The sequence below is a fragment of the Bactrocera oleae genome, chromosome X (assembly GCF_042242935.1).
Source record: "Bactrocera oleae isolate idBacOlea1 chromosome X, idBacOlea1, whole genome shotgun sequence".
Classification (NCBI taxonomy): Eukaryota; Metazoa; Arthropoda; class Insecta; order Diptera; family Tephritidae; genus Bactrocera; species Bactrocera oleae.
Genome location: NC_091541.1, coordinates 28,373,282 through 28,395,785, shown reverse-complemented (window position 1 = coordinate 28,395,785; position 22,504 = coordinate 28,373,282). Strand labels below are relative to the sequence as shown.

At 34.4% G+C, this 22,504-nt stretch overlaps 1 protein-coding gene across 3 annotated transcripts in view; it reads left to right on the top strand.

Moving 5' to 3' along the window:
* The window catches only part of PlexA (plexin A), a 31,484-nt gene extending 9,410 nt beyond the window's left edge, over positions 1 to 22,074 (top strand). For 2 of the 3 annotated variants that reach the window (XM_014239341.3, XM_070112714.1), the window contains exons 2-9: positions 5,417 to 6,840; positions 7,350 to 8,595; positions 10,007 to 12,343; positions 12,404 to 12,599; positions 12,737 to 13,123; positions 13,195 to 13,325; positions 13,386 to 13,531; positions 13,605 to 22,074. In XM_014239341.3, coding sequence (XP_014094816.1) covers positions 5,434 to 6,840; positions 7,350 to 8,595; positions 10,007 to 12,343; positions 12,404 to 12,599; positions 12,737 to 13,123; positions 13,195 to 13,325; positions 13,386 to 13,531; positions 13,605 to 13,772 — 6,018 coding nt within the window. In that variant the 5' untranslated portion in view covers positions 5,417 to 5,433 and the 3' untranslated portion in view covers positions 13,773 to 22,074. The remainder of the gene's footprint in view (positions 1 to 5,416; positions 6,841 to 7,349; positions 8,596 to 10,006; positions 12,344 to 12,403; positions 12,600 to 12,736; positions 13,124 to 13,194; positions 13,326 to 13,385; positions 13,532 to 13,604) is intronic. The other variant, XM_014239347.3, reaches the window with a different exon arrangement.
* The last annotated feature ends 430 nt before the right edge of the window (positions 22,075 to 22,504 follow it).

The window sequence follows — 22,504 nt, the reverse complement described above, 5'->3', positions numbered from 1 at the left end:
TTAGAAGAGCCGTGGCTCTTTCCTCTGCGCTGGACGTATAGGTCCCATCCGATGTTTTAATTGCTAGTACTGTGTTCGTTTTGCCTCTGCCCAGAGCCTTATGCATCCTTGCTGCCTATGGCCTTAAGGAGACGCTTTCACAGACCTTACTAAAAACTACTTTAAATTAATTGCAACGGACTCAAGGCAAGGAGATAAATGCATTTATGAGCCGGGAACGCGTATCGATAACTGCGGTCCAAGAAACCAAGCTAAACAGCTGCTCAGATCTTCCGGGTTGTGCAGGTTTCAACGTGTTACGTAAACATAGCGAGCGAGATAGTGTTGGTAACGTAGCCTTCATATTGCACCACACAGTGCATTATCGTCTTATCGATGGCGACATCGGCCGCAGGGATACTACCCTAGAATGTCAGGACATAGCTATCCGGTCAGGTGATGTCGAGATCGAAATATTTAATTCATACAGTGACGAGCAATACTGTAACAGGTTAAAGGCGCTTTTATTTTGACTAAGTATATTTCATAATTTTTTTTTTAATGTTGTGTGTATTTTATCGTATTTTACCTGTTCTGTAAAACAATAAACTACTGTGCACAGCAAAAATTAAAAGGAACTAAAGTGTTAAAGTTATGCTCGCGCGTCATGTGAGCGTTTATTACCGATGTGTTTTTGTAATTGTAATAAGCACGCGGGAATTTTTTAGTTGTGCACAGGTTAAACCAAAATTATTTGAAAACCACGTCTAACAACATATGTGGTCGGTGTCGGTCATGGTTGGGGGGTGTATCACGCATTAATGGAATCATGCGTAAGGAGGATATGAATCCAATCGAAAATTTGTGAAGTCAGGTCAAGGTGCACCTAGCGAAGTACCCTAAACCTCCTAAGGGGGTTAATTAATTGTAGGAGCGGACTAAAGAAATTTGGAATGCAATTCCCCTGATTTTGTATCGTAACATACAAAACTAATGTCTAACCGATTGAACGCCACTGTTGTTGCTGTTTAGCTTGGTTTTTTGCACCGCAGCTATCGATATGCCTTCCCGGGTCATAAAATCAACTGTCTCTTCGATATCCGTTGCAGTTCAGTTCTAAAAGTCGGGTTTGTCACGATAAATTTGTAGTGATCCTGGGAGTGAGGGAGTTGTGTACAGGCGGTTGTAGTTGCAGCGGTATTACCTGCAGGGGCGGGACACCCGTACTTAGCCCTTTCTTTCTTGCTTTAATGTATAACTTTTGCACTCAACTGTGTAGGTCGTTCCCCCTACAGTCGAGACTATGTAACCGGAGAGGACCGGGATTTTTATCCGACCAAGGACTGCCAACTCGGCAGAATTCTGCCGTTACAACAACAAAAACGGGATAGGTAGGTAGGTTTTTATTTAGTTTTGTCTGTGCAACCTCTGAGACGTCGTCAAGAAACTCTCGACCGATAGTTTATATATATATTTATTATAGATTATTTTCCTATATAGGCCCTTACATTCGTATAGAAGATGTTTTATAGTCTCTTCCTCTTCTTCCTTTTGACAGCTTCTACAATAGCCGTTATATGGCGTTCCTAGTCTACTGGCATGCTTGCCAATTAGACAGTGACCTGTTAGCACTCCTACTAGAATTCTTATATCATTCCTTTTAAATTTTAATAGTCGGCATCTTCTTCCCATCTTCCAATCTTGCCGCGTTTGCCTTGTTGAGCAAGTCAGCGATTGATCCCATCGAGACTCTAATATGTTTATAACATATTTGTCTATTAAATATCTACAAGTAGCCAGAGGCATATTCTCTCGTTTCCGGACTCTAGTTGTAGTCTAGTGCCTGTTCTGGCTAGTTCATCTCACCAATTGCAGGTTTATCGTTCGTGAAATAGGATGTTAGATCCACTTTGAGACCACGGCATTCTTTCTCTAATTTTGACGAGACCCTAACAGGCTTAAGTGATTTCAAAGCCGCCTGGCTATATGTATATATAAATATCCTTGTTGTGAGCTCACTCTACGATGCTTTCGAAGCCCAAGCCACAGTCCGATACGAAATAATCGGTCTCAAGATTATAATGTACATCTATCTGATAATCCTCAGCCCCAAGATATCCCGACAAATCGATTTCACACCATGAGTGCATTTGTAGCTTTGACTATGTCAATCAAATTATCTAATGTCAAATCTTCATGATGCTTCCACCGAAGAGTGAAATTCAGAGTAAGACACAGATATTTGACCACATAAGTCATCTCTAATTCACTGCTGCCAAGGGATAAGTTTCTGAGGCCTGGCAGGGACCTTCTCCAGTGCTTTTGCCTCGCTTTCGTGAGACGTATTGTCAAAAGCACCTTCGATGTCTAGGAAGGCGCATAGCATTACTTCTCCACTATCCAGTGAACTTTGGATTTCCGCAGTTAACTGGTACAGAGCAGTATTAGTTGACCTTTCTGCTCTGTGAACATTATGATTCGCATGTAGAGGTGCAGCCTTCAGCGCCTTTGATTTTATTTCGTAATCCATGATCTTTTCCAAATTCTTAAGTGGGAAGGAAGTGAGTGACCTTTCTTCCTACTTTGGTTATAAAGATCACTTTTGCAGTACGCCATGGTTCCAGGATATGCGCCAACGATAACTCATCAGCCGAACAAGGTGGGGCAGTAAAACTTATTCCTCCTGTTGCAGAAATGCTGGAAAGATGCCATCCGGCTCCAGAGACTTATTATATTTTGGGAAATAAGCCATAGTCTCACAGTAAAAAGCTGTCTTGCTTGCTGCTTGCGTTCTCGTTCGAACTTTTCGGCTACCTCAGTAGTTTTTCCCTCCTGGAGGTGCCTTAGGTACGACTTTAGGTTGAAACCGCTCATACAATTCTTTCGAGGATTGTCTTGTTTACCGGGACAAGCTGCTGGTGGGAGAGCATACAATCTGCCTCATCTCTTCCTCTTCTTTTTGCGAGCACCCCCCGTACAAGCCCGTTGCGACTCACCCGAATCCGAGGAGCTGAGCCGGCTAGAGGCAGTTTTGGTGGTGTTCGCTTCCACAGCAGCGGCCGCAGTTGATGTCGGCATGGGGGCATGTCATCGTCATCATTTTTGGCATGATCCTCAAACAACGCACGCTCCTCAGTCGATGGGGCATCCAAGAAGCTGACCGTTTATGAAGGGAACGCAGAGGTCCACCGCACCAGAGTCCCATGACGCGATAAGGCCACCGTTACTTCCCAATGCGGTCCGGTGTTGGGATGGCTCCGTTCGAATCATTCTGGCTGCAGATCATCCAATGGGCACGGGAGTCGCATAACACCCAGGATTAGCAGTTAGCAGCTCTTAGCTGTCGCATGCATATGGTGCCTGACAACCCGCATGAAAAGTGCCATTCAGTACCATTCATGGTGGTTGGGAGGTGCCGAGTATGCCTTGCGACTTAAGCCCCTGCACCACAACAAGGTGCCTAGTATTCGCAGAGGGGTGATACCAGGCCAGCAGCTTCACTTTTCTAGATTGATCAATATGTGCAAAAAGAAATATTAAATTGGACGAAGAGGCGAAACTGCTATTCTTAGCTAAAATGACCTTTGTGTCCTTCCGATACTTCTGATTTCGATTAAGTTTGGTTTTTTTAATGTCGTGAGTGTAAATTGTTATTAAAAAAATTAAATTTAAGAACAAAAATTTGTTTTAATTCCTTTTTTCTCCTCCACCTGATGCGAATACTAGCTACTCTATGTTTACTTTCCATACGTCTTACCGCATATTTCTCCCAATCCTCGTGCGAGATCCACTCAGCATTTCCTGGTTCCTCGCACAGTCTGTTCCGTGTGTCAGACCGCAATACGCTAGAACGTCACATCCGTCAAGTGTAATTCTTGTGCTGGTTGGTGTCACTTTCTGTCGTGTTCCGGCCGGCGCACCACACGTGAGTGGAGTGCGTCGTATGTTGCCCCGTGCTGTAGGAGTCTGCCCCCCCAATCCCATAAGGGGCGTCGCCAGACAACTGTGGATTTACCCTTAGAAAACGCATGCTGTGAAACTGCCATTTTTTCCTGGGTTTAGTTTTCCCCTTATGTGTATTTCTATTAGTCTCTCAAAAGTTTTTAAGAGAAATGAGGAAAGACTAATTGGTCTAAAATCCTTTGGATTAGTGTGTGAGCTTTTGCTGACCTTTGGTACATATATCACGTTGATTTTCCTCCATATCGGGGGGAATATAGTTTAATTGCAGTGCCTCTTTAAGCATGGATGTTAACCAGTTTATTTTGTAGCTCTGGGACTGCTGTAACTGAGCCGGGAATATCACGTCTGATCATAGCTTATCAGGCTTGAAGCTGTCTATTGCCCAATAGACATTACTGTCTGACACTATGTCTACAGGAAGGGACTCTGCTTCCACTTCACTGCCCAGTGTATACTCCATTGCGTGGTTTTCAGAGTTGCCTGTGAAGTGAGTATCCATTAGCAGGCTTAGAGACTTTTCACTTGATATCGTTCAGCTGTGGTTTGTCTTCTTTAGATATCCAATGTTATGCACCCATTGTGTCATTATTTCTCTAAGTCGAGACGCTTCCTCCGTATTGTCGATATCATTACAAAAAGATTTCCACAAATTTCTGTTTGCGTTCCTGATTTTTTTTTTTGCCCTTAAGAGGTTATAATAGTTATCCCACTTCTCTTCTCCTTGGTATAATTTGGGTAAATTAAATTGCTTCCTGCAATATTTCTGTAAGTTCTTAACTACATGAGACCACCAAGGGGGCCTTATTTAACTAGGATGTCTAGGCCTATTTATCAATTCTTCCGACCTGAGTGTGATGTTTAATACCTCCTGCCGGTTAATCTCTATTACATAACACCAGCCTAGTACCTAGTAGGTAGTTAAAGAGTATAGTCATGCACCTGTATGCTTCACTGTCTTGTACATGCTCTTTCGACAGCTACGATGGTATCTCTACATCATCATACGGCATGTAGCATGACACCAGCCAATGTTTGCTGCTGGCAGTCGCCCAGTTTACTGCTGTGGTGTCCTAATTTCTATAGCTTTGTAACAAGAAGACATTAAGCGTTTTATTAGCCAATATACATGTCCTAACCATACCTAAGCAGTTTGCCATGTATAGATTATTCCCCGATGTCTTTAGTCCTGAACGAGGATGAAGTCAGTCTGCGAGGATGAAGTTATTTGAATTTTGGATATAACTAGTAACTATCTAATAACCGCAACTTAAATTTTTTTTAATTATATGCAATATTATGTAATAAATCGTATTCAATAAAAACTCTAATACAATTTTTTTGATACGTTGGATACGCATGTTAGGTGACGATATTATTGTAGAAAATGGCTTTCTATAATTTTTATTAAAATTAAGTTATATGGAATATAATATGGATAATATAGATTAAAAATTTTTCGATTATTTCGTTTTAGATTTGATGTTATGAATCATGCCGGTTATCATTTGGTTCCTTCTGGCATTTATGCTACCTTACGTGACTTCAATAGGAAGCATTAATACCCAAAATAGCCAAATTAAAAGTAACAGTAGAATTAATGAAAATAATCACATCAGCACAGATATTTTATATGCTAGCTCCTTATTAAATGCTGTACGTATTCACAAGACCGAACTTTTGAGCGATGAAGAGGACCTTGTGCAAAACAGCGACGGTATAATCGACGGTTTTACATCTGCTAGCTTAAAATCTGCGCTTTCTGATAACAATGGCGGAAGTTCACCATCTTCATCTGAATCAGCACAATTCGGTGGTAAAGACGATAGTGAGAAAGGTGGTGCTGTAGATGCCAAAAACTATAGCAACATAATAACTAATGTTATTAATTTTGATACACGGTTGAACCATTTGGTTGTCGACCCATTCACTGGACGAGTGTTTGTGGGTGGTGTCAATTATTTATATCAACTTTCACCAGAGTTAGAATTACACGAAACAGTAAAAACCGGTCCAAAAAATGACTCTGTCGAATGCACTGTTCTAGATTGCCCAGCTCATGCCGTACGCAAGCCTACAGATAATTATAACAAAGTGTTGCTCATCGATCGTTCGACCTCACGTTTAATTGCGTGTGGATCTTTATTTCAAGGTACGTGCACAGTCCGTAATTTGCAAAACGTTAGCATTGTCGAACAGGATGTACCAGATGCAGTTGTTGCGAATGATGCAAACTCATCAACTGTAGCATTCATAGCGCCAGGGCCACCGCAACCTTCGATTACCAATGTCATGTATGTTGGTGTCACGTACACAAATAACTCTCCATATCGTAGTGAGATTCCTGCTGTAGCATCACGCTCACTGGAAAAAACTAAAATGTTTCAAATCGCATCATCGGCAGTGACAACGGGAACAAGAACTTTTATAAATTCGTACGCCCGTGAAGGATATTTAATTAATTACGTTTATGGATTTAGTTCCGAAAGATTTTCATACTTTTTAACGACCCAATTGAAACACAATTATCATTCTTCGCCGAAAGAGTATATAACGAAAATTGTGCGTATTTGCCAGGAAGACTCAAACTACTATTCGTATACAGAAATCCCAATCGACTGTATAACTGGTGGAACAAAATATAATCTAGTTCAGGCTGGTTACTTGGGCAAGCCGAGTATGGATCTAGCCGGAAGTCTGGGTATAACAGTCCAAGATGACGTTCTGTTCGGAGTATTTAGTGTTGGAGATGGAAATGTATCTACTGATAATTCAGCTTTGTGCATTTACTCATTAAAATCTATACGACGAAAATTTATGCAGAATATCAAATCTTGCTTTAACGGCGTTGGATCTCGCGGTCTGGATTTTATATCACCAAATATGTTATGTGTTCCAACTGTAAGTATTATGTAAAATTGTTGTTTGTGATTTTAAAAACTTTTCTAATAACTTACGAAATTAAAGTAATAATTCGAGAGCATTCATTAAGTATATGTATTGTTGTTTATAGTAAAACTGGTTATCACTGGTTTATGTATTGAAAAAAAATTTTGTAAATTGAACAAATTGAGTACAAACAATAAACTGAATTTCTTAAAACATAATATGAACAAGTAAGGAAAAGTGTAACCGAACATTTGATACTCTCCTGATTTCCGAAGATGTCGAAAACAGCAACCAAAGAGGAACGGAAATCAATAATTATTGATACGAAGTTTAGACCAAATCAATAATTATTGATACGAAGTTTTTACTCAAGTTCTCACTTGCACAGACAGACGGACGAACATACAGTCACTCGGAATTCAACTTGTTTCGTCATTTAGAGCATTTATATGTTTATAACTTAAATTCTAAACCAAATAACTTCAGAAAATTTATGGATATTATTTCGAAATTGTTCATAGAAATTACAAACTATTGGCGAAGATTTTTGCGGACTCGACGTGAACTCGCCATTGGGCGGTGAACAACCCATCGCCGTTATACCCGTAGCCAAGTTTAATACTCGACTAACGGCAGTTGCGGCTACAAGTACTAGTGGATATACAGTCGTTTTCATTGGCACTGCAAATGGACACCTAAAAAAAGTAGTTGTCGAATCGGTGGATTCCGCAAATGAGTACGCAGATATACCAATTAAAGTGGGTTCTCCTATTAATCCAGATATGCACTATGATAGCCGAAATCTTTTCATATACGTAATGTCGCATAATGAAGTAGCCAAAGTTAAGGTTTATGATTGCTCCGATTATGGAACATGTGGGGAGTGTTTGGGTGCACGTGATCCCTATTGCGGGTGGTGTTCGCTTGAAAACAAATGTAGTCCACGTTCTAGCTGCCAAGATGATGCCAACGACCCTCTATACTGGGTTAGTTATAAAACGGGCAAATGCACTACAATTACAAGTGTTGTACCACATCAACTTCAGCGTACTACAGCAAGAACTTTAGAACTCATTATCGACCATTTGCCGCAATTGAAAGAGAACCTTGTATGCGCATTTACTACTGAAGAAAAAGCACTCTTTACTAATGCTACAAAAAAACGTAATGGTGTGAATTGCACAACTCCACGTACAGATATGCTACCACAAATAGAACAGGGAAAACATCATTTCACCGCCAAACTATCCGTACGAACTAAGGATGGACCAGATCTTGTCTCCACAGATTTTACTTTCTTTGATTGTAGCACACATTCATCCTGTACTCGCTGTGTATCTTCAGAATTTCCTTGCGATTGGTGTGTAGAAGCTCATCGATGTACGCATGACACTGCTGAAAATTGTCGTAATGACATTCTTGTTACTGGAGTGAGTCGCATTGGACCTAGTTATCGCTCAGGCCCTGGATTTTGTCCAACTATAAATGCCACTGGGGAAGGTAGTGAGATGCTTGTTGCTGCTGGGACTAGTAAGTCCATAAAAGTGAAAGTGCATATAATCGGGCAGTTCATAGTGCAAACACGTTTTGTATGCCAGTTTAACATCGAAGGACGTGTCACTAGTTTAAATGCACAATTATTGGGAGATACTATATATTGTGACAATATGGAGTTTCAATACACTTCCCGCTCTCCCAATTTAACTGCAACATTTGCTGTTATCTGGGGTGGCTCTAAGCCACTCGATAACCCTCATGATATTCATGGTAAGTAGTATTTTTAACGGAAAAAAATATTATTTCAACATAACAAACATTAAGGTATTAGGTAGGTGTAGTCGGAGTCATGAAAAAATTACAATTTGAAATAATTTTTTTTTACCAGTACATTATTTTATTTTATAAAAGTAAAAGCATAACACCATTAAGGTTTCGGCTTGGCTTGACTGAAATTTTAATAAATATAGTTTTAAAAAAAACTAAAAAACACGCCTTTAAACCACTTCAAACTAAAAAGTGAAAAATAATTCCTTATATAAACTGACAGATATATTGACCAACAAATATTTGTATTAATATGAGAAAAATGTGATGTGCCCGATATACGAAAAATATGGCACAAACCATCGCACGCTTTTCTCACACGTGATTTTACCCACAGCGTATGAAAAGTGCTCAAAGGACTTACTATCAGCAAATTTGGTTGAGTTAGCTTTGGCGGATTGTATTTTTGGATATTTAATAATTTGGGTGGCGGGGTTACGCCCGCTTTTAAAATAATGGGAAACTGCTTTCAAACAATTGCATTGTCATCGGTCTTTGATACGTATGCAAATTTTCAAGTTGATCAGACTTCTGGAAACCTGTGAAAATTGAGTTGTAATATTCCATTACATATGTACATACATATAACGCTAATATTATATAAGCGTGTTAAAAAAGAAAAGAAATTTGAAAAGTAATGGATTTTTGCGTTGATTCAGTTCCGCCCGAAGCTCCTTGCGGTAACTATCATTGATCCTTGGAGATAATTCTAAAATCAATCAGACAAAAGAATTAGTTTCATTAAGAGATAAAGTAGTGCCTGATTGAAGTTGTGTTTTTTTTTTAAATTACAAAATGGCTGTCTCAGGAAAATTTTTGGTATAAAACTAACATATTTAACTGTTTATGGTATAAAAAAATCGAAATTAAAAAAACTCTCGATAAGGCTCTACTTTTTCATGTTTTCAAAAATCTGCATAAATTTTATTAAAATCTGCCTTGCGGTGATCGGCTATAGAAGTTACCAGTTCAAAAAACATAGTTTTGAGAAAAACGCATTTAAAGTTTTACACTCAATTTTACCGGTCGCTTGCAGCTGCTGCTAACTACCTGCTTTCGAGCGTCCGATAACCCTTTGCTAATCATTGAATAAATCGCAAAGTATTGTCGGATTTACTCAAAATTTTCAGAGAATATTTCAAAGATGCTATTTAAGAAAATGCAAATTCTGACAACTTCTAACGCCATAAAAACTGTGCAGTTTGCATTGTTGAGAGAAACGAGCAAGTAATGTTTGTTTGTGCCTTTTGCCTTTTAAATTTATCAAAATGCTTTAGCTTATAGTTAAGAAAAAAACTAATAATATAAAATATACTTTATTTTTTTTATGGTTTTTTTTTCTATTATTATTTAGTTGTGATATATAGATGTCGTGATATGGCTGATAGCTGTGGCATGTGTTTAGCTTTATCAGAAAAATATAATTGTGGTTGGTGTTCGTCTACAAATACGTGCGAAGTAGAAGAACAATGTAATAAAAATAATGAAGGTAAAACTGATTGGTTGAATCGTATGGAAACTTGCCCCAACCCTGAAATTCATTTATTTTACCCAAAAACTGGTCCCTGGGAAGGCGGGACCAACATTACTATACGCGGTATCAATTTAGGAAAAAATTTCTCCGACATATATTCAGGGGTACGAATCGCCGGTATTAGCTGCATGCCTTTCCAAGAATACTATGTTGATACAAAGGAAATAGTTTGCAACGTAGATAGTCCTGGTGTTCAACTGTATCGAAGTGGTCGCATTGTCGTACAAATTGGTGATTATAGGGGTGAATCTAAACAGGATTACGAATTTGTTGATCCAAAAATTACAAATTTTACGCCACAATATGGCCCAGTTTCTGGTGGCACTCATTTACGGATAGTTGGCAAATATTTGAATGCCGGATCCCGAATTCAAGCATTCATAAACGAGCATCTGCGTTGCGAAATAATAAGCGTAGATGTTACGGAAGCTATATGTCGCACTGCACCTTCACCAGGTATCATAGAAGGTCGCCTCAAAATGCTATTTGACAACGGACCCCGAGAGTTTAACGAATATAATTTTAAGTACGTTCTGGACCCCAGTATCGACCAAGTGTCGTCAGGTCCTAGTAGCCAACTAAAAGTACCCCGTGGCATTCCAGCAGGAGGTATTGAAATCGCTGTAACTGGAACTCAATTTAACTATATTCAAAGTCCCAGAATGTACGTATATTATAGAAGTGAAATATTTTATAGCCAATGTAAGGTACAATCGGCGACGGAGATGTTATGTTATTCGCCTGTAATTGAAACTGGCAATGACTTATTTGATGCAGATAATCCGGAACTACTAGAATACGGATTTATTATGGACAACGTTTTGAGAGTTCAAAATCTCTCTAGTAAGCAAAATAATCATTTTGAGCTTTATCCAAATCCTTTATATTACAATTTTGAAGAGGATATAAAATATTATAAAAGTGAATATTTAACCATTAACGGGCGAAATTTGGATCGCGCATGTAAGGAAACAGACGTAATAGTACGAATTGGCAGAGGTATTTGTAACATAACATCACTGTCCCGTCAACAATTGACATGCCGTCCGCCACCAGAAGTAGCAACAGAAACGGGCAATGAATCGGGGCCAGAAGTAATTGTGCGTATAGGACATTCTTTGCAATATCGTATTGGAATATTAAGCTATGCATCACCAAATTTAATGCATGATTTGAGCAAGAATGTACAATTAGGCATCGGGGCAGGTACAGTGGTGATTCTTTTAATTTTTGTTGCATTTCTTGTGGCATACAAAAAGAAAACTTCGGAATCCAATCGCGTTTTGCGTAACATGCAAGAACAAATGGATATATTAGAGCTTCGTGTTGCGGCGGAATGTAAAGAAGCGTTTGCCGAACTTCAAACTGAAATGACAGATTTAACAGGTGATCTCACTTCCGGGGGAATACCATTTTTGGACTATCGTACATATGCTATGAAAATTCTTTTTCCAAATCACGAAGATCATATTGTACTACAATGGGAACGTCCTGAATTGCTACGAAAAGAAAAGGGGTTACGTCTTTTTGGCCAACTTATAATGAATAAAACATTTTTATTACTTTTTATTCGAACATTAGAATCGAATCGTTACTTTTCCATGCGTGAGCGTGTTAACGTCGCTTCTCTAATAATGGTAACACTTCAATCAAAGTTGGAATATTGCACCGACATACTAAAAACCTTGCTTGGCGATTTGATTGAAAAATGTATTGAAGGTAAGAGTCATCCAAAACTTCTGTTGCGTCGTACCGAAAGTGTGGCGGAAAAAATGCTTAGCGCTTGGTTCACCTTTTTGTTGTATAAGTTTTTGAAGGAATGTGCTGGTGAACCTTTGTATATGCTGTTTAGAGCAGTCAAAGGTCAAGTAGACAAAGGACCCGTTGACGCGTGTACACACGAGGCTCGTTACTCACTAAGTGAAGAAAAGCTTATACGTCAACTTATCGATTTTCGCCCAATGACTGTGTATGCTAGTATTATACAACAGCCAATATTCTGCAATAGTATTGATATGATGCCAACACATACCGAAAATGTACCTGTCAAGGTACTAGATTGTGATACAATTGGTCAAGTTAAGGAAAAGTGTTTGGACACAATATATCGTAACATTCCCTGGAGTCAGCGACCGCGAAGAGATGACTTAGATTTAGGTATTGCTGGCGAAATTAACAATATAACTTCATTTGCAATATAAATTTATATTTTATCAGAATGGCGTACGGGAGCTAGTGGTCGGGTAATTTTATATGATGAAGATACAACTTCCAAAACCGAAAGTGAATGGAAGAAACTCAATACACTACAACACTATAATGTTCCTGACGGCGCAGGCCTGAGCTTAGTACCCAAGCAAAGCTCAAACTACAACTTTTCAATACTTTCCGACAGAAATGAAAAGTGTCACAAGTGAGTCATATTGACGTTGTAATTTTTGTGCTACAATTTTTTAAAATTATGCATATTGCTCTATACTATAGAACATATTTCTTTCATATTCTTTAAAGATATTAAATTAAGTTTTGGTCCTAATGTTTCTCCCACAGATATGAAACATTGAATTTATCGAAATATACATCTTCCTCACCAACGTTTAGCCGAGCTGGTAGCCCTCTAAATCATGACTTACATGAAAATGGTATAAAATTTTGGCATTTGGTAAAACACCACGATAGCGATATTCAAAAGGAGGGTGAACGTGTCAATAAGCTAGTATCGGAGATATATTTGACACGTCTGTTAGCAACCAAAGGGACTTTGCAGAAGTTTGTCGATGACCTTTTTGAGACAATTTTTAGTACGGCTCATCGAGGCTCCGCGTTGCCATTAGCAATCAAATATATGTTTGACTTTTTGGATGATCAAGCAATACTGCATGGAATAACAGACCACGAAGTTGTGCACACCTGGAAAAGTAATAGTTTGCCTTTAAGGTAATTATACTTGTAGGATAGGGATCTCTCGATCATCTTTGCTCTGTGCTAACAAATCATTTTTATTCTAGGTTTTGGGTTAATTTGATTAAAAATCCGAATTTTGTGTTTGACATACATAAATCAAATATAGTTGATTCCTGCTTATCAGTTGTAGCACAGACGTTTATGGACTCGTGCTCAACATCAGATCACCGCTTAGGTAATTGTGCATTATTAATTTATGCCTTATTAACAAGTTAATGTACAAAACTTTAAACAGGTAAGGACTCGCCGAGCTCTAAATTGTTGTACGCAAAAGATATACCGGAGTATCGCAAATGGGTTGAAAGATATTATCGTGATATAAGAGAGATGCCATCGATCTCCGATCAAGACATGAATGCTATGTTAGCCGAGGAATCGAGAGTATGAATTATATACATATATGAATTACATATATATAAAATGTAAATTAATATCTTGAAACTTTTTATTTCAGTTACATACAACGGAGTTCAATACAAACTGTGCCCTCCACGAACTATATACTTATGCTGTAAAATATAATGAGCAGTTAACTGTAACATTAGAAGAAGATGAATTTTCACAAAAACAGAGACTTGCCTTTAAATTGGAGCAAGTTCATAACATGATGTCAGGAGAGTAAAAAGCTATACAAACTAGAAATTTTATTTTATATGCGATATAATTTTGCTAAGTGTCGTCTATTCTATCTAAACACACATATATAAAATCAATTTTATTCAACAAAAGAGCAAAGAAATACGGCACATTTAGCAGCTTTTTCATAAACTTTTGCTTAATTTAATAACAACGACAACAATTATATACAAAAAAACGAGCAATAATTTGAAACTGCCAGTGTAGACATAATTGTTTGCAATGGATCGACACTATAATAGTGCCATTATTTATATAAAGTTTTGACAGAAAAAATAAAAACAGCAATTCGGATTTATCTGTATGCTAAACAAATTTAAAGAAGTAAAGTCGTCACTATAAATGTATTAAAAAATTGTATAATGTAACTATTGCTTTTTTAATTTGCGTACACAAATGCTGTAAACTGTTTGTAATTATCAGAGTAACGAAATATGATTTAAATTTTTTTAGTCTCAAAGGCAATCTCTTATGTGGTGGCGAACAAATGTTTCTGAGTATACAATTGACAAAAGGCCTCAAAGTTTATTAATATAGTTCCTTTTGATCTGCGTTTCTTGTTTACCAATATATATATCATAATTTTTTTTTTTATTGTGAATCCAAGAGAGTCCAACCACGTCAAATACTAAAAAAAAATAATATATTTTAATTATAATGAAACGCACATAGTCAACATAATTTTGACTGTTTTTTTTTTTTTAAATCCTTTGGCTATTCTGTTTATTAATGCAGTTGTAAAAGTAGACATAAATCTTTAAAAAATATAATTTGCTTAACTGTCGCAAATCTAAAGGTTACTCACTAGTGCTGTTATTTAAGTATTTCTATAGTCGATTTAGATCTTTCCATCCCTTTGCCCATCTGTTGCAGATGGAATTGCATAATCACGAACATAAATATTAATGTAGCAGATTTAAGGTCATATAAACATAAATAATCGTAAAAACACAAAAACGACTGATTTTTATATGAAATATAAAGTAAAATAAATGTTTATATTATAAAATATATTATTTGGTTGTACTGCTAAGGATGTAAGTAATGTGTTAAATTAAAATTGTAGTAATAACTGTTTGTATAATTTATCTAAAAATTGTAAATGTGTACTGAATGTAAGTCGTAATCGTAACAATAAGAACTGTATTAGTAAATCTATTTGCTCCAAATTAGTGTAAACCTAGGTTACAGATGGGAGGTTCACTGCATAGGAATATGCTACTTATTATACATATATAAAGGTATATATTATGGAACTCGGATGACAGCGAGATTATACCATAACATTTCCTTTCTAACTATAAAATTTTCCAATGGTTCCCGAAATGCAATCATGAATTTTGTTACAACCCTCGTAATGGTGTTATCATTTGTAGATATTATGGGAATTGATTAACTTCTATTCTACTTTTTTGCAATTTTAAAAAGTTTCCTAATTAAAATTAGAAAAAGAGGATACATTAAGTTATATTTGTTTCGGCATTACTACTCTTATTATATTAAAACTAAAACTATTACAACGGTAAAAAATCTACTGGTACAACAACCATTTAATTAGCTTGCGCCTTGGAATGGAACTCGAGTCTACGGAGCCCAGTTTAAATAGTTGATAAATAAAACTCAAGTTTGCTAATCTAATTAAATTTTTTTTATTTGCTTGCTAAAATTAGTGAATATATACGTTATTTTTAAACAAATGTTCCGGTTGACTCGAAATTTATTTAGAGTGATTCAAATATGGTAAATAGTATATGGAACTCGCCATCCAGTAATATTAAAAAAATGTGGCGTTCGAATGTTGACATGTTGCTAAAGCTTTGGTTGGCATTCAGTAACATTACAAAATACGGGTATTTTCGGTTTTTGCTGTACTTTTTTGGTTTGGATTTTTATCGAATTTGTAAAATAAACCTTTTTACCTAGACAAGAAGATGCTTTATTTGTAAAAATGTGTCATCAAAAACAAAAACATATATGTATAAGCGCATATTTTTTTTATTTTTGAATTCAATGTACTTCAAATTTTTAGAATTCTTATAAGATATTATTTTCTTAAGAAAATGCGAAAAGATTGATTTTTGGAAAATTCTGACTACCCCTTACCCATTAATAGAAAAATTGCGTTTTAAAACGCAATACATATCATCCATATTACTTATTAGTATATCTGTATGTAAAGTGCACTTTTCACCCCCCTTATAAACCTCTGAACATTATGTTACCCATATCTTTATTATATTATATTATATACTATATGCTATATACATTTCACAAAAAAATTAAAAAAAAAACAATTGCTAAGGGCAATAATTTAAATAGACGAATAAAATCCAGTAGTTAGTTTGTAATTATTAATCATATATTATTTGATGAATAATGCGGTTAAAGATTGCATAATATATTAGCCTTTATATTATTTTATAACTTTTTTTTTAATTGTTTCATGCATTATAATGCTTTAATAATTAATTGTTTTAAATCCTTCATTCATCTTCTATAGCAAAGACTTTTTAAAAGTGTATTACAATTATTAATGGAAGATATATCTTTTTAAACAATTTAGCGTAAGTTTTGATAAAAATAATAAAACGCAAATAATAATAATAAAAAAATTAGTTTTATATAAGCTATATTATTATTTATTAATTGTTAAGTGTGCTTTCTGTTCGTTTAGTATGATCATGTTCAGTTGTTTCTATATCTATAATAACTTTACTATTTTCGTAAAAAGTGGTATAAAAGATTACGTTACATGGATGTCAAGGTTGAATTATTCAATCGATATGACTACGTAACAGAGATTATTGTAATTAATATATGTGCAAGAGTTCAGCATGTACATGTGTACGTATTTCGTCCATCATTTTCCAGGCTGTTTTTTTTTTTTTGCAAAGGCCACTAAAGTTTCAGTTTCTGTCATAAAAACAATGATCTATTGTAAACAAGCTCTTTATTTATAATTTAAACCGTGTCTAATTCATATTCCTTTCCCATGTATATAGCATGGGATTTTTTGATACTTCGCATTAAGCGAATAAATCTACAAGATTGAGAAAGTATTAGCATTTGAAGGAATGTTTTTATCAAAACAATCTTCAAGGTTTTTGTTCTTTACAAAAGATCAAAAAATCTATATTTTTTATATATGAAATCAACTTGTGAAATAACGGACACCCTAATGTGTATGTACGTAGTCCAATAAATCTCATATTAATGTCTAATACAACTATAACTTCATCTATTTATAATGAGTTACGCAATTAGATTACAATGAATATTGTTTACTATTAGTCTTGTAATTAGTATAGATTTTACATGCCTCTTTAAATCTCATATGATCAACATTGTGAAAATGTAAACAGATACGTATTTATTTCTTTCAGCTCTTCGTTAAAATTGCATGCACACTCTAATTGTTGATGATCGAACTGATTTAGAAAGTATTAAAATATATAATTACTGCTAATATCTTCGAATTTGAATTTAAAATTGCAATGAAAATAGTGTGGCAATTGATTGCAAGATTGATACACAATGAAAACAACGATATAAAATAGTGAGCGAGTTATCTACTTTTTAAATTTCTATCATAAAAACGATTTAATTGATTAGAACTATATATATATATTTATATTGTTTATACGTAACATTTATGTATATAATAATATGGTATGTATGTTCATAGGACTATGCTGGTACACACTTAACCACTTAAAACCTGAAAGCTTGTAAACTTTTTATATTACGAGTTAGATATTAAAACGTTTGTAAAAAGGTTATAGTTCATATGAGTGCTCTGTAAAGAAGTGCTTTTGCGCATATGTCAATTTGAATACTGCTCGATATTTACCAACGCGAAAAAATAGTCAAAATATAGTTACATTTACGCGATATTATATACATACATAAATGCATATATTTTCATACTACAAGACTACAATTTACTAATTAATTTTAATATTTAATATTAAAATGATTTATGATTAGGTTACTGGCATTTTCCAGTAAATTTCCTGAATTGACGTAACGTAGATTAATTTCAAAGAAAGTATGAATATAACAGATATATGACACCCTCATTGTTAGATGAAGAATGTCCAATGGTGAGTGTCATATTAAATGCTATTTTAGCGCAAAAAACATTTATTAATGACAAGAACTGTTGACTTTAAACCGATGGGAAATGGATTTTTGTCACACAATTTAATATCGACGTTGTTGTACTTTTCTCATGTCGATATTGTATATCTTATTTTCTGTTTACAAAAGCCAGTAGTTAATAAACTAATGTCAACTTGAAAACAAGAAACAAAAATATACAAGACATTCTTAAAATGCGTTATATACGCAATATACTACAAAAGTCGTTTATGAACAAAACAACTACTTTGCAATTTGGTTGAGTGCAGAAGAATTTCAGAAGAATTGTTGCACAATTCAAGAAATACTGAATATCTAAAAGCACAATTACGTAAAAATAAATCTGAAACACCGCACAAACCTTTTTAGGAAATGTTGCTGGAGTTTTCGTCCCGGTATATCTGGCTAATCGAATTTTAGTAAGTTGTAAAATGTTTGTTTGGCTTTAAATTTGACTATGTAATTCTATATTATATTTTCTTAATATTATTGTATAAAGATGATTTACAAGACATTCCATAAAAATACGTAGTTAGAAATGTAAATGTAAGCAATGAAACCGTAAATAAATAGCGTAATAATAATAGGTTGTGTGTAAATCATGTATAGTATACCTTATATGAAAAATCCGTAAAGCATCATTAATACTACACTTACCAACAAGAAAATGTAAAGTTATTAAAAAATACATTTTAAAAATATATCACAAACAATGTACGTAATAAACTGTAACTACATAACATGCGAAAGCGTATTCGCAATCATAGCAATTTATTTGCATAAAATTCGAACAACTTTATAGCTAGAACATACAAAGAACAATACAAACAATTTAGGGTTAATAGTATACAACCTGTTGAAGTTGATTATCTTTACGCAAGTTAGCATTTGAAAGTAGAGGAAATTCAACTTTACCATTTTATACCCATGCTCGAAATATCAGAGTGTTGTTTGTGTAAGCTTGAAGTTCAACTCATAAGAACTTACATATTCATTCTACTCATCTGTCAAAGTTACGCATTCGCTTACGCATGTTATGTTGTTTAAACTTTGTATAAGTAAAGTGAATAGCAACGAAATGCTTCTAAATGTATAATTTGATTAATAAATGTTATAACAATAGTGTGAAAAATCTGTAATAGCATTTCCATAACAGCTTGTGACTTTTAAGAACACACAAAAAATTATAGCACAATAATCACACTATAATCACAGTATATTTCAACAAAAGCACAAAAAAAACAATGTATATTAGCTACACTACTCATATACTTGTATTTTATCAAAGGTACTGATATTGTGTATACAGCAAATACCGAGATTATTTAAAGAAAACTTCCCGGACAAAAACCTAACTAGTTCACCTCAAAACCCTTAATATTTGATGCATTAGGTTTAGTTTTATTTTTTATATTCTCTCAAAATGTTTCTACAGAGCAGTAAGGCAAATGTACGCACAATTGTGCATTTTTCCGCCCTTTCAACTCTAGTCGGTACGTAAGCACAATCGACTACTTTTGGTACGATATGACGAATAACGAAAATATGTACATACATATGTATATCTAAAACCTCTTTGTAATAAAAAGGTCTAAATTAATTACGAATATAGAACATTATCTAACTATTCAGAAATAAAAGATTTTTTAACAACAATGAATTGAACGAATATTTAGTTGCAAATGTTTTTCGTATCGCACAGGTATTCTGGCACTACCTTTTTTCGGCTTGTGTTGAGCGGATACTTTCTATACAAAATTTAATGAAAAGATAATGTAGAAACTAATTAGCTATCAAGACTTTGCCGCTTTGATTCAGACTGAACTTCATTAATTTCGGCACTCAACTACATTTTTGCCCAATTTCTCCACTAAATTCGACACAATTGAAAATCATCAAATACCATCCCTTCTACATAGTAAAATAGTTCTATTCACCTAACGGTTGTTTGTAACGCCTAACACTAATCGAGATAGATATAGAGATATGTACATATGTATATATAAATGATCAGAATGAAGAGTCGAGTTCAATTTTGGGTGATTCTGTCCGTCCGTTTGTGCAAGCGGTAACTTGGTAAAAAATTGGGATATTGAGTTGATATTGGTACACCTTGGCCAAGAGAGGTTGCTGTTGCAGATGGACGAAACTATTGCCACACCCACAAAATGCCGTTAACCCAAAACTTGTTGTATAACTAAGCTCCAAATTAGACTACAACACTGAAATTTGATACGATTAGGTTTAATTTTTATATCTTACTAACCGTATGAACTATTTCGACCGAACTTGCTAAGGAGGAATTCTTTTGACATATTATGTACATGTGAAGGTATGAAAATGGGTGAAATAAGAAGATAACCTCTCTCACTTCCCATATAACGGATATGTTGAAAACTGCAAAAAACGCGATAACTCGCTAAATAAAAATTGGACAGTAGGCATGGCACCGTACACCGTTAGGTGAGATCCCATATCTTAACCAATTTCAACAAAATTTGGTGCATAACATCAAAATTGGCGAAATCGAGCTACACCCACGCTCGTATATATCGGTAAATATGTGAGATATCTTAAACATATTAAGACAGCGTTGCTCTCTAGTAACATTGTGTCCTTGGGTTTAAAATGGATAAAATAGGGCCAATAATAACCCTAGCCCCATATACCTAATATAGAAATGTCCAACTTCATAGTGAATTTATACCGTATATATCCGTCATTAATGATGTCTAAGCAAAATTAAGTGAACGTGTTATATTGGTTATACAAATACTAGTAATCAATTTTAAAATAATGAGGTTTAGTGTTGAATATGAATCGAATTGATCTTGACCTTGACCTGAACCTCACATACCTAATATAATGACTTGTAGTTCTTTAGTTGACTTTTTTCTCATAAACCCAAAATATATTAAATTTAGCCCCTTTGAATGGGTTTACTAGGATGATTTAAAATAAATATTGTGGACACGAAGCAAAATTTTGTAATCAAACTAAGTGAGTCTGCAAATTTTAATATCAGTCAATGAAATACGAAATTTTTTCATCCAAGGTTGCGTCAAATAATTTATGTTTAATTCTTAGAAATAATTTTTTTTTTTTTAAATTAAGTTTTGCAGCCCCTGAAAGTATTTCCTAGCTCCCTAATTGCGTGAGTATAAAATGTTCAGTTACTCCCGAACTTAGCCCTTCCTTACTTGTTTACTAGTTTTTAATGTTTAATTATGTTCAATATTTGGAGACCCATAACTTACTATATTTAATCAAAAACTGATCACATACATATGTATGTATGTATGACGGCAAAATTCATAAGAGTTTCAGTCAGATTTAATATTCGTGTTAAAGATTTATTCACAAACAAGTTAAAAATTTATAAACTCCACATGGACTTTAATTTTGACCTAGATTACGGGCTTAATAGTATTGATAAAATGATGTTTGAATCACAAATAAAATGTAATAATTTTAAGCAATAAGCATTTTAAACCAGCTGTGTATGTTATTAAGAAATATGATAATTTTTATTATACGTACTTTAAAAATAATTTTTGACAGATTATTCATCAGATTTAAAAGAAGTTTATTAGTGTGGATAGAATATTTTGAAATATAATCGCCGATATACATATGTAAGCAGTATTAAAAAGGAAAGCTTGTCAATCATTCTTAATTTCCCTCAATTGGTATATTGTATACATTTACTTCTTAGGTCGTAGGTCAATTAGTTTTATAAGCACGGACACAAAATCCCTCACCGGATATACTTACGAATATCGTGAATGTAAACAAATAACAGCAACATACTTACATAAGTTTTAATGTTTGTTCTTTAAATACTTGAATAGATATATATGTAGGTTTCATTTGGTAAATAGCTACAAAATAAAAGAATACTCTAGACCTGTGTAAAATACACATTTAACATACATATATACACACATACCAATGTATTTAGAAATTTTGATCACCTTTAGTTATCACTACAATAACGCAAAGTTCGTTTCATATTTTACCATCTATGATTTCTTTTAACATATAACAGGGTATTTAAATGAAATTAGTTTATATAAAGGAATGTGACACAAAAATGTAACTATTAGAAAATTTAATTTAATAAAACACATGTACATATAGAGTTATAATTTGTTACGATTCTAATTGCACAACGTTTAAAAAATTAGTATACAGAATTTTTTTACCCTCAAAACTTTAAACTATATAAGTAATGCCTATTACAAAATGAAACAATCAAATATAATTGCGTATATAGCATTTGTTTGGTCATTACACTGTACAACACTCGACTGGGTTTTAGAAAAAAGCAATTTTTTTCGAATACAAAAACGATTTTTCCGTTTTGAGAAGTTAGCCCCCAAAAACGAAATATATGCCTTCGAAGTTCGAAATTGACCTTATTTCAAACACCAATATTATTTTTAACATGTTTGTTACTCAGCGTTGCGAAGTTTTAAATTTAAAAATTTTAGATTACAAATTAAATTCGGAATTAAAACTCAAATTTTTAATCCATGATGTTAAAAATTAAAATTACTGTTTTTACTACTAAATTAA